Source organism: Trachypithecus francoisi, unplaced genomic scaffold, assembly GCF_009764315.1.
Source record: "Trachypithecus francoisi isolate TF-2019V2 unplaced genomic scaffold, Tfra_2.0 Lachesis_group21, whole genome shotgun sequence".
NCBI lineage: Eukaryota > Metazoa > Chordata > Mammalia > Primates > Cercopithecidae > Trachypithecus > Trachypithecus francoisi.
Genome location: NW_022681467.1, coordinates 44,687,200 through 44,700,753, shown reverse-complemented (window position 1 = coordinate 44,700,753; position 13,554 = coordinate 44,687,200). Strand labels below are relative to the sequence as shown.

General features: G+C 42.6%; 1 protein-coding gene across 1 annotated transcript in view; it reads right to left on the bottom strand.

Moving 5' to 3' along the window:
• Window positions 1-7,387: 7,387 nt before the first annotated feature.
• CSE1L (chromosome segregation 1 like) overlaps window positions 7,388-13,554 on the bottom strand; it is a 46,773-nt gene continuing 40,606 nt past the window's right edge. The window contains exons 20-25 of the mRNA XM_033186679.1: window positions 12,680-12,777; window positions 12,501-12,586; window positions 11,404-11,485; window positions 10,144-10,290; window positions 9,467-9,698; window positions 7,388-7,819 (exon numbers count right to left, since the gene is read on the bottom strand). Coding sequence (XP_033042570.1) covers window positions 7,730-7,819; window positions 9,467-9,698; window positions 10,144-10,290; window positions 11,404-11,485; window positions 12,501-12,586; window positions 12,680-12,777 — 735 coding nt within the window. The 3' untranslated portion in view covers window positions 7,388-7,729. The remainder of the gene's footprint in view (window positions 7,820-9,466; window positions 9,699-10,143; window positions 10,291-11,403; window positions 11,486-12,500; window positions 12,587-12,679; window positions 12,778-13,554) is intronic.

The window sequence follows — 13,554 nt, the reverse complement described above, 5'->3', positions numbered from 1 at the left end:
AATGCAGTAGCGGCTTCACTAGGAGTCTTTCTGACCCTGGATGGATTAGCAAGCAGCTGATGCCCCTTTCGAATAAGGATCTCTACTAAGGGTCTATCAGCATCCTGTGTGTCACTTGTTCAGACGGTGTTCTTTGTAGTATTTGCCTTTTTCAGTCTATTTCTTATGGCTGCCAAAAGACCTCCCAAGGCAGATGGTCTAAGATTCTCTGTAGTTTGGAAGTCACTTGGCCCTTTTGCTCTGCTAACCTCTGATGGGTGTCTGTTCTGTATGCAGAGAATATGCACACCTGGTGGGTGGTTGAAAATGTGCTGGCAGCTTTGTAATGTGTGCCTGAAAAGTCTGAGTCTTAGTAAGTTTCTTTCCTGGTTCCTTGGATTTATGAACAAGAACAATGTAAACACGGTTGAAGGCTGAATCAAACTTCAGCTAAGAAAACCGGAAATGCTTAGAACTTTTGCAGCCCAGGGACCACACTGTTTTTGGCCCAGCGAAGCCCACAGTTCCCAGGGTGATGATGCTCGTGGGCCCTAATTACCACAGTTGATCTTTTTTCTGCCACCTCTTGCACAAAAGCAAAGCTGCCAGAGTTTCAATCCCGACGTTATCCAGCTGTGTGATTCGGTAAGTTTCTGTACTTCTCAGGAATAAAGAGTGCGAACCTGTTTGATTCTCACATCAAAGACTGCATGAATGGTATTTAGGTACTGTTTTGGGGTAGGGGTCATTGAGGGGAAAGAAGCCGCACACTAGAAAAATGAACTACTTTAGAACAAGGCTAATTAGGCAAAAAGCAATGAATCAAGAAAACAAATATCATGTGGTATTCCAGGCTGAGCACATGTTTATCTTCTACAATGAGAAGCCATTAATGACAACAGAGAGGAGGGGGAGGTCAGCAGCAGGGAGTTTCTGACACAGGAAAGTGGATACACATGAATCCTGAAAGGTGACCTTGCAAAGTGGAAGTCAGGGCCCTAAACACCAGCAGGACAGGCCAGTAGGGATAGGAGCCCATCTGCCCAGGAACACCAGAATGGAGAGGCCCCAGTGGGAACCCTAGCAGCCTACCTGAAGAACTGTTGTGGTTCACAAGAGCCAGGGCTGTAAAAAGAACATCCAGGGGCATGTAATACCCAGGATGACAAAGCTAATAAAAGTCCAGAGAAACCACCACGAGAAAGTCAGGATCCAAACACAACACACGTTAAAATGGGGAATGCCTTTGAGCAACTGATGAAATACGAGGGGCAAACTCGATTCTATTTGACCTTATGAACATTCATTCTCTCTGGAGGGATCCAGAAGTCAAGACATGGGGAGGGGAAATGTAATCTTTGCACACTGCTTGACACAGCACTAAGCCCACTTTACACTGTCATAGAAAGTATTTATCAGCTTCAGCTTTTAAAAGGGAACTATAGATAATGCACAGAAAACTGGAAATACCATCTCCTTTAACAATGTGAAAGTGAAAGCAGAACCCACCACTTAGCAAGCCTGAGAGGCAGAGGGTGGGGACATATCTTCGTTGTCAATGCTGAGGATTCAAGAGACATTGAGAAAGATGATTAAATATTTTTAAAAAACAAAATGCTATTACAGATGCTCCTCAACTTACAATTGGGGGTCACATCCTGATAAGCTCACCATAAACTGAAAATATCCTAAGTTAAAGTGCTTTTAACACACTTAACCGACCTACTATCCTAGCTTTAGTCTGTCCTACTTCAAACTCGCTCAGAACGCTTACATTCACCTACAGTTGGGCAAAATCACCTAACACAAAGCCAATTTAATAATGAAGAGTTGAGGCCAAGCCAGTAATCCCAGCACTTTGGGAGAGTCAGGTAGGCGGCTCACTTGAGGTCAGGAGTTCAAGACCAGCCTGGCCAACATGGTGAAAACCCATCTCTACTAAAAATACAAAAAATTATCTGGGTGTGGTGGAGGGCATCTGTAATCCCAGCTACCCAAGAGGCTGAGGCAGGAGAATCGCTTGAAACCGGGAGGCAGAGGTTGCAGTGAGCCAAGATCGCGCCACTGCACCCCAGCCTAAGTGACAACAGCGAAACTATGTCCAAAAAAAGAAAAAAGTATTGAATATTTCATGTATTGAATACTGTACTGAAGGTGAAAAACAATGGTCATATGGGTACTTTACAGTTTCTGCTGAGGATGTGTCACCTTTTTATCATAAAGTGAAAAAGCCCCTGGAACTTGAAACATTTTCAGCCAGGGACCACACTTTAAAAACTGGACAGTAGTAGTAGTAATGTAAACTAAATCCTTAATTTCATAGCAAGGGATTAACAGTTGTCTTAGGCCAGGTGCAGTGGCTCACGCCTGTAATCCCAGCATTTTGGGAGGCCGAGGTGGGTGGATTACCTGAGGTCAGGAGTTCGGGACCAGCTTGGCCAATGTGGTGAAACCCCATCTCTACTAAAAATACAAAAATTTGCTGGGCATATTAGTGGGTGCCTGTAATCCCAGCTATTCATGAGGCTGAGGCAGGAGAATAATTTGACCAGGGCAGAGGTTGCGGTGAGCCAGAATCATGCCACTGCACTCTAGCCTGGGTGATGGAGAAAGACTCCATCTCAAAAAAAAAAAAAAAAAGACACCTATTAAGATGAATGTAATGGTGAAGAATTAAGGAAGAAACCCATAGGAGAACTATGGACAGCACTAGTTGAAAGTGGTGCCTCCAACAGCGAAAGTAGGGGTAGGGTAGAAACTCGTTGCTTAGTTATAATCCTTGTTTCTTATGACAACTTTACCACGTGCTGTGCCTCACGTCTGTAATCCAAGCACTTTGGGAGGCTAAGGTGGGAAGATTGCTTGAGGCTAGAAGTTTGAGACCAGCCTGGGCAATGTAGCAAGGCCCTGTCTTTATTAAAAATAAGTAAACCCGGCTCAGCTGGACTTGGTGGCTCATGCCTGTAATCCCAGCACTTCGGGAGGCTGAGGCAGATGGATCATCTGAGGTCAGGAGTTTGAGACCAGTCTGACCAACATGGTAAAACCCCGTCTCTACTAAAAATACAAAAAATTAGCTGGGTGTGTGGTGTGCACCTCTAGTCCCAGCTACTTGGGAGGCTGAGACAGGAGAATCACTTGAACCCAGGAGGTAGAGTTGCAGTGAGCCGAGATCGCGCCACTGCACTACAGCCTGGGTGGGAGAGTGAAACTCTCAAAAACAAACAAAAGAATACATTGGAAAGCAGCTATGCTCGTCACTGTACCACCAACGTGGCCAACATGATGAAACCCTGTCTCTACTAAAAATACAAAAATTAACCAGGCACGGTGGCAGGTGCCTGTAATCCCAGCTACTCAGGAGGCTGAGGCAGGAGAATTGCTTGAAACCTGGAGGCAGAGGTTGCAGTGAGCTGAGATTGCACCACTGTACTCCAGCCTAGGCGGGAGAGCGAGGCTCCCACTCAACAACAAAAAAGTTAAATTAAAAAAGAAAAAAATGAATTTTACCACATGTATGTAATAGCTTGATTAAATGCCAATCTGATTATGCCTCAGAAGTAAGGAAAAATACAATTTTTGCTTATCAAAATGGCAACCAAAGAAATAATGCCCAGTGTAGGTAAAGGTGTGTTAAAGAAATTGACATGAACTTTGCACAAGAAAATTGGCTCAGTAATTCCACCTTCAGGAAATAAAGATTGATGGATAAAGATGTTCATCTCAAGAGCTGTCTACAAATTAAGAAAACCTGGCCGGGCGCGGTGGCTCAAGCCTGTAATCCCAGCACTTTGGGAGGCCGAGACGGGTGGATCACGAGGTCAGGAGATCGAGACCATCCTGGCTAACACGGTGAAACCCCGTCTCTACTAAAAAATACAAAAAAAAACTAGCCGGGCGTGGTGGTGGGCGCCTGTAGTCCCAGCTGCTCGGGAGGCTGAGGCAGGAGAATGGCGTGAACCAAGATCCGGCCACTGCACTCCAGCCTGGGCGACAGAGCGAGACTCCGTCTCAAAAAAAAAAAAGAAAACCTCCAAGACATTCAACAATGGCTACAATTACATAATCTGGTAATGAAATATCCTAATGATAAATCACATATATCCACTGAATGTTTACCAAGTAAATATTGTTAAAAAAAATTACAAAACTATATACAGAATGATCTCAAATGAACCAAAATGCTTAATGTAGGTTGGAATATGAATGATTTTTAATTTTTAAATATTTTTTCTGTATTTTCCAAGTTTCCCACAAAGAAAATACATTTAAAATAAAAACTCGGTGGCCAGGTGCGGTGGCTCACGCCTGTACTCCCAGCACTTTGGGAGGCTGAGGCAGGCAGATCACTTGGGGTCAGGAGTTTGAGACCAGCCTAACAAACATGGTGAAACCTTGTCTCTACTAAAAATACAAAAGTTAACTGGGCGTGGTGGTGCGTACCTATAATTCCAGCTACTCGGGGCTGAGGCAGGAGAATCACTTGAAACCAGGAGGCGGAGGTTGCAGTGAGCCAAGATCACGCCTCTGCACTCCAGCCTGGGCTGAGCAAGAATCCGTCTCAAAAAAATAAATACATAAAAATAATTTTAAAACTCAATTATTTAAAAATCAGCTTGTTAAAAGACATGATTGAACACCATGGAGAATGAACGGACCTAGCTCTGATGAGAAACTGGCAATACTTCCCTTCTGTAAAAACATACTGGGGTGTGGGTGGGGCCGCCCATGCCCAGACTCTTCCCCACAAAGCCTTCTCGCCTCCCAGGGATGCAGCACATTGGCAAATGTGCTCCGTAACAAACGCTTCCTCCCAGCCAAGTCCTCTGCTCCCCCAGCAGCTTTTCCTGATGCGTGCTTACTCTGCATAGGTTCTCTGCTTGAGTACTCTACATGCATCATCTCATTCTTACAACCACCTTGAAGGTGAATACTCTGCTCATTTTTCAGAAGAGGAAAATAAAGGCATAGAGGTCAAATCGTTTGCTCAAGATCACAGTGGTGTGCATCACCACTGAGCTACAGTCACTAAGGCTTGTGAAAGAACCACTCCAGCAGTTTCTGTCCACCATGTCCTAAAATCTTTAAAGTCAGATATAAAAACTGTCTTGGATGATTGAATAAGCAACTTCAGTAGAAGGCATTTAAAAAAATTATCTGATAATTAATGAACTGTGGTAAAGTAAGTAAATGTACTAGTCTTGCTGTTCAGTAACTTTTAAAAGGCACACCATCTACTACTCAGCCTTTTGAACTGAAGAAGGAAAACGTTTGGAACACGATCTGAGTTGAATATGCTGAATCAAGCAGCCTCCAGAACGGTATCTGCTGGGCACTGACTCACTGTTCACAAGCAGCTTCAGGAAGAGTGAAGCCAAATAAATACTTAAGGAGCTCATGTGAGCGAAAAACATACAGAAACCATCACCAGCAATTCCCTGTTGTCCATCCCAGTGGCTTAAAAATGGATTCCAGTAATATCTCAGTATCTCCACCAACGACCACTTAAGCCAAAGTAATAATGTAAAATGTAGTATTCCCATTACTGTGTCAAAACCAATGACAACAACAAAGCACTTAAAAGAGTAGATGGTTCAAAGAGACTTAAGATAGCTTGAAATTTCTCATGCAACATTACAGAAACAACAAGTGGCTGGGCACAGTGGCTCAAGCCTTTAATCTCAGCACTTTGGAAGGTCTAGGCAGGCGGATCACGAGGTCAGGAGTTCAAGACCAGCCTGGCCAACATGGTGAAACCCCGTCTCTACTAAAAATACAAAAATTAGCCAGGCATGGTGGTGTGTGCATGTAATCCCAGCTACTCAGGAGGCTGAGGCAGGAGAATCGCTTGAACCTGGGAGGTGGAGGTGGAGGTGGAGGTTGCGGTCAGCTGAGATTATGCCACTGCACTCCAGCCTGGGCAACAGAGACTCCGTCTCAAAAAGAAAAAAAAAAAAAGGAAACAAAAACCATTCGAGTCAAGTGCCTAAAATTAAAAAAGATATTGCCGGGTGCAGTGGCTCACGCCTGTAATCCCAACACTTTGGGAGGCTGAGGCGGGTGGATCATGAGGTCAGGAGTTTGAGACCAGCCTGACCAACATGGTGAAACCCCATCTCTACTAAAAATACAAAAATCAGCTGGGTGTGGTGGCGGATGCCTATAATCCCAGCTACTTGAGAGGCTGAGGCAAGAGAATTGCTCAAACCTGGGAGATGGAGGTTGCAGTGAGCTGAGATTGTGCCACTGCACTCCAGCCTGGTCAACAGAATAAGACTCCATATTGAGGGGGGAGAGAGGGTTATCGAAACTGTGAGAAATCACTTGAGCTGGGAAGACAAAAGTTCCAATTTACACTGAATGCACAATGAACAATTCCAGCATAAATAAACTGTGCCTCACAAAATTTAGATACTGATTCTTCATTCCTCAAAAACGAATGCTATACAATTCCATAGGCCAGGCCAAGGGAGGGAGCCAGTGCAACCAACTTCACCAGGCATCCTTGCCGGATCCACCACTGGATGACATGGTTCTAAGGTGTCTGGGTTTGAAAAGTTCCAAGTAACCTCCACTCTCCAGGGAAGAGCAGAGATGAAAGAGATCAAACACCCACAGTCTCAGGTACTCTCAACCACCACCCCGTTAAGCCAGGCAGAGCATTTCTCCCAGAGAAGCCACCTACCCAAAACTCACACTGCCACCTAGGAACTGCTATAGAAAATTCTAGTAAATAAGTCCCAAATCTATATTAATGCCCCTTCCCCCATATTAAAAAAGACTAAATAATCTGAGTTTACATGATTTAGAAATTAGGATTTTATAGAGTCCAGGAAAGGAAAAGGGAGAAATTTAAAGAAATTCTTCATTTTTTTTAGGCTGGGCACAGTGGCTCAAGCCTGTAATCCCAGCACTTTGGGAGGCCGAGACGGGCGGATCACGAGGTCAGAAGATCGAGACCATCCTGGCTAACATGGTGAAACCTCGTCTCTACTAAAAAATACAAAAAACTAGCCGGGCGAGGTGGCGGGCGCCTGTAGTCCCAGCTACTCGGGAGGCTGAGGCAGGAGAATGGCGTGAACCCGGGAGGCGGAGCTTGCAGTGAGCTGAGATCCGGCCACTGCACTCCAGCCCGGGCGACAGAGCGAGACTCCGTCTCAAAAAAAAAAAAAAAAAAAAAAAAGAAATTATTCATTTTTACAAAAGCATGAGAGAGCACCGAAAACCTGTCCTTAAGATGTTCTTAGGTACATATTTTAGGATTTTTATTGCTGATTAGAGATTTAAAACTATGAAATGTGCACTGCTTGGCAAGTAACGCAAGTAATTACTTACTCACATTTCCAATAAAAGCGTAAAGAAACAGACAAAAAATATAAAGGACAAGAGAAATACAAATAGCAACAGCTTCAAAACAAAAGGATTTAGTAACAGAAAGTCTCCACAGTGTCCATCAAAATTTAAGATTATCCAAACCGTGCAAATATTCAATGCAAACCAATGCCATACACTGAACTATTAATACCTGTCCCTTGAAGTTGCAAACTAGAAGCCACCCACATAAATGTATGATCACACAAACCAACTAATTTGCTCAAGGTTTAGGTTAAAGCAACATTTAATATCTTTTACAAGATGGAATCTGTGACAAGTTCAAAAGGAAAACTTGCTTTGTTTTAATGCAGCTGTGCTCAGATGTCTGTGATTTCCTAGGAAACCATCTGGGTTTAGCCAATTAGAAAAATGCATTTTAAAGCAGTGTCACACTGGCTGCCTGAAGGTACCCTTGGAGATACTGGAGCGCTTCTGCATTCAGGCTGGTGCTCACCATTGATGGAACCTACAAGAGATGGGAAACACACACTGGCTGTTGGAGATCTTGGTGCACCAATACAAACCCCATCTTCTACGGGAAAGCTGCCATAGGTCTGGGAAGAGCAGCCAATCATTAATCACCATCCAAAGATTCTCCAGAAACTCAACTGCTTTAATGCCTTCAAAAATAGGTCTAAAGAATAGATCCGGCCGGGCACGGTGGCTCAAGCCTGTAATCCCAGCACTTTGGGAGGCCGAGACGGGCGGATCACAAGGTCAGGAGATCGAGACCATCCTGGATAACACGGTGAAACCCCGTCTCTACTAAAAAATATAAAAAACTAGCCGGGCGAGGTGGTGGGTGCCTGTAGTCCCAGCTACTCGGGAGGCTGAGGCAGGAGAATGGCGTGAACCCAGGAGGTGGAGCTTGCAGTGAGCTGAGATCCGGCCACTGCACTCTAGCCTGGGCGACAGAGCGAGACTCCGTCTCAAAAAAAAAAAAAAGAATAGATCCATAAGGAATTACTATTATTAGGTGTGATAGTGGTATTGTGGTTAATTAAAAAGTCCTTACTGGTTAATGATGGAGAATGAGGTACTTATAGGTGAAATGATATGATGTCTAAGACTTGCTCAATACAGAGAATAAAAGGAGAAACAAACGAAACGAAACTGGCAAGATACTGGTAATTATTGAAGCTGGGTACATGCAGGCTTCATTATGCTCTTTCTATGTATGAAAGTCTCCATAATAATACAATGAAAAAAATATATACATATATATACACACACCCCACACACACGTTTTTCAAGAAACAGGACCTCACTCTGTTGCTCAGGCTGGATTGCAGTGGCACCATAATAGCTTACTGCAGCCCTGGCTTCCCAAAGCACTAGGACTACAGGCATAAATCAGTGTGTCTGGCTTGAAAAAAATATATTTTATCAGGTAACATGTAAGAACTCTATAATAAGTGCTGACAAAATGCAACTATATAGCCATTATTAGGTTTATGCCGTGATCTATTAATTTCTGAGTATGCTGCAATTTAAAAAAAATAACTGTGGCCAGGCTCACACTTGTAATCCCAGCACTTTGGGAGGCTGAGGGAGAAGGATGGCTTGAGCCCAGGAGTTTGAGACCAACCTGGACAACACAGGGAGACCCTGCCTCCATAAAAAAATAAAAAATTAGCTGGGTATAGTAGGTCCTAAGCTACTTGGAAGGCTGAGAGGCAGGAGGATCACTTGAACCTGGGAGGTTGAGGCTGCAGTGAGCCATAATTGTACCACTGCATTCCAGGCTGGATAAGAGTGAGACCCTGTCTCAAAATAAATAAATAAATAAAAATCAAAATAAAAGTGAAAAAATGCTACCACATTTTAATAACAGATGGATTACTTCGATTTGGGAAATAAACACATTTCTATTAAAGGGATTTTTCCTCCTCTATTCTCACTCCTAAATCCATTCACTTAAAATATATTTGTAGTACATAATATAAGAAAAAAAGGGCTGTGTTTTTAATTAAAGAAAATAAGCTTGCTGTAACTCAATGAGATTTAGTTTTATTATGCCCACCAATGAAAACAGACACCAGAGCAACTACTATCCTTTTGCCCTCCCATTCAAGTCTCCATTTATCCCAGAGTTCTTTGACAACACACTTACCCTTCCTGGACAGGCAGTAGACAACTTGTGAAGTGACTGTGCCAGGTGAATTTTGGGGTTGTTCACCATTTGACCTACAGGATCATGCTCTTTTTTCCCAGCAAATGCCAATTGTGAGAAGGCAGTCTGATATCCTGGTGTATCTTCTATGTCAATAAAATGTTCCTCATCAGGAATGGTATCATCTTCGGGTAACTCAAAAAGGCCAATCAAAGACTGTAATAATGGAGTCCTGGATTGGAAGAAAGCAAGAGATAAAAAGGTCAAGAAAATACCCTGAAGACTTAAAAGCAGCAATTGCTCAGAGACGCAAAATTACAGACTCATAGTCTCAAGAATAAAAAGGGACCTTTGAAATTAAGATGGTTCTTTTCTTGGCTTATTCAGTTCTTCCCCTTAAAGGTAAGTCAGTTTAGTTGGGCTTCTGTCATAAAACTGTCTTAGAGATAACCTAGATCAGACTCCTAAAGGGGTCCATGAATCCCCCTGAAAAAGAACCAGGAAACAAGATCATTCTAGGCCCAGAAGGATCCAGAAATCATGTCTTGGATCTGATGGTAGCTTGTGGATAAGCTGAGATCAGACCAAAATTCACCCAAGAGACTAAGCTTTGTTAATTTTGCAGTCATATGGGAAGGAAGCTATAACTTACAAAAACATTAAAACGAAGTTCTTACCACAGCTTGGTATACTCAGTGTCCATCATTGGGGGACATTCTGTTAGTAATTTGGTTATGCCAACCGCACAGATCTTTTTCTCTACGTTTCCAGATACTTTCTGAATTTCAGGAATAATAATTTTTTCCAGAACCATTCCAAACATTCTATTAAAGCAAAATAAATCCACTCAATATTAGACCATCACTATAATGAAATAGTAAAATGCTTAGATGTTATTTTTTACACTCAGTTACTTCTTATGAATATAATAAATTACTAAATAACAAGACTGCTGTTTTTGATCAGCTGAACAGACTGAAAGTCAAAACATAAAAAAATCCCATCACACCTCTACCCTGAAGCCAAATGCCATAATCTTTTCTTTGTTTTTGAGACGGAGTTTCGCTCCTGTTGCCCAGGCTAGAGTGGAATGGTACGATCTCAGCTCACTACAATCTCCACCTTTGGGGTTCAAGCAATTTGCCTGCCTCAGCCCCCTGAGTAGTTGGGATTACAGGTGCCCACCACCACGCCCGGCGGATTTTTTGTATTTTTAGTAGAGATGGGGTTTCACCATGTTGGCCAGGCTGATCTCGAACTCCTGACCTCAAGTGATCCACCTGCCTCAGCCTCCCAAAGTGCTGGGATTACAGGCGTGAGTCACCATTCCTAGACCTCTCTGCTTTTTTCTTTAAAAATTACACGTGTCCAGTCTCAAAAAAAAAAAAAAAAAAAAAAGGCAGAGAGGAGCAAGGAGTGAAAAAGAATCACCCATCATTGCACCACCCAGAAACAACTAGTTTTAACATTTTTGGGTTCGATTCTCACCTATGAGTGAGAACATGTGGTGTTTTCTGCTGTTAGTTTGAATAAGGCAGGCTCCTGGAGACAACACTGACCATTTAACATAATATAGAACACTGGCTGTGGAGAATGCCAGCGTGTAGAGGGTCCTCTAACTAGAGGATTAGAAAAATGATTTCAGGATATTTTTTCTTTTTTTGAGATGGGGTCTCACTATATTGCCCAGGCTGGTCTCAAACTCCTGAGCTAAATCCTCCTCAGCCTCCCAGAGTGCTGGGATTATGAGCGTGAGCCACCACGCTGGGCCAGGATTACTTTTTCTTTACACCCAATACCTAAGAATATTTTGAAAACCACAGATACTATCTCCATACCAAGAACCACAACATCATCTGTAAGACAGAGATACTGATTTGTACTAAAAAAAAGTCAAAACATTTTCTTCCTTTAAAAAATAATAAAAACAAACTTACTTTGGTTGTATACCATCAAATATTTCTTGTAGTGCTAGTGCCCCATATTTTATGCAATACAAATTAATAAAGACTAAAAAACCTGTTGAAAGAAGATGCAGAATATCAACACAGAGAACTCACACACTAAACTGGTAATTGAGAAGTCTGCAAAATAAACCTATGCATAATCGTTAACATCCAAAGGCTGTGGCGTCAATACTTGCCTTCTAATAAGTAGAAAACTTGCCTTTCTATCATAGACCTTTACATGCCATCTCTCTTTGATTTGTATTTCCTTATATTATTCTCTCTATTGAAAAAATATTTTGGTATCCAACCATAAACCAACCTCTGCAACACAATATGACTGACACTAACTTAATGTTTGGAGAACACAAACATCTTAAACTATTCTTTTTTCTTGTGAGAAGGTTTCACTCTGTCACCTAGGCTGGGTGCAACAGCGTGATCACAGCTCATGCAGCCTTAACTTCCCAGGCTCAAGTGATCCTCCCACCTCTGCCGCCTGAGTAGCTGGGACTACAGGCGCACACCACCATGCTTGGCTATTTTGCAGATAGGGTCTTACCATGTTGCCCAGGCTGGTCTTTAACTCCTGGGCTCAAGGAATACTCCCACTTTCACCTCCCAAAGTACTGGGATTACAGATGAGAGCCACCGCACCAGGCCCTTAAAATATTTTTTTTTTTTTGAAACAGGGTCTCACTCTGTCACCTAGGATGGAGTGCAGTGGGTGTGATCTTGGCTCACTGCAGCCTCAACCTCTGGGACTCAAGTGATCCTCCCACCTCAGCCTCCCAAGCAGCTGGGACTACAGGCACATGCCACCATGCGTGGCTAATTTTTTTGCACTTTTCGTAGGGACAGGGTTTCGCCATGTTGCCCAGGCTGGTCTTGAACTCCTGACCTCAGGTGATCCGCCGCACTTGGCCACCCAAAGTGCTGCGATTACGGGTGTGAACCTCTACACGTGGCCAAGTATTTTTTGCATAAAGTTTAAAACGGATAAAAAGTTTATCTGCAACCATAAAGTCTAAGAGTTTTAGCTACTTTCTTTCATTACTTCTGCAGAACATCCAGATGATTTTACTTACTCTTGATAAACTTGGTTGTTTTGGAATTCTGAAGTCTCTGGAATAGCAGAATGAAGATTTGTTTCCTATACTGGTCAACTGATTCACTAAAGAATTTAAAAAATCAACAATATAAATTCAGCACTTTTCTGAGCACCTAACAAAATTTCTGAATAAATGCACAAAGTAGTCATACTCACGGAGGCATGTGCTCTATTATACTGTTTAGCAGATAAAAACCTTGGTGGTCATTTGCTTTGGATGCAATCAGCTTCTGAAAGACACCTAGTAACCCAGGCTGTAAGAAATGAGATCCAAGAGCAAATGGTTAACAAACAGGAATAATTATTCAAAAAGTTAAACATGATATGTGTCTTAAGTTCATACTGTAATAATCTAATTATCCTTTTCCCTTTAATTATTTCTGGAACATATGGGGAAAAATTTCTCCCACATAGCTATTAAAGTAAATTTGTTTTTTTTTTGAGACGGAGTTTCACTCTTGTTGCCTAGGCTGGAGTGCAATGGGGTGATCTTGGCTCTTCCCAGGTTCAAATGATTCTCCTGCCTCAGCCTCCCAAGTACCTAGGGTTACAGGCATGTGCCACCACACCCAGCTAATTTTTATTTTTAGTAGAGACAGGGTTTCACCATGTTGGCCAGGCTGGTCTTGAACTCCTGACCTCAGGTGATCTGCCCACCTCAGTCTCCCAAAGTGCTGAGATTACAGGTGTGAGCCAGCACGCCTGACCAAAGTTAAGTTCTTAAAATCAACCTGTTTGGCTCTGTTTTTACAATTTTCCATCATGGCTATAAATAAGTAAAGGATATAGAATTCTAATAAAACATACCATAACATTTCCTAGTAATTATTTCCCTTATTATTATCATTTTTTTAAGAGACAGGGTCTAGCTCTGTTGCCCAAGATGGAGTGCAATGGTGAGATCATGGCTCACTGCAGCCTCAAACTCCTGAGCTCAAGCAACCCTCTCACCTTAGCCTTCCAAGTAGATGGGACCACAGGCATGCTCCACTGTGTCCAGCTAATTAAAAAGCTTTTTTTTTTCTTTGTAG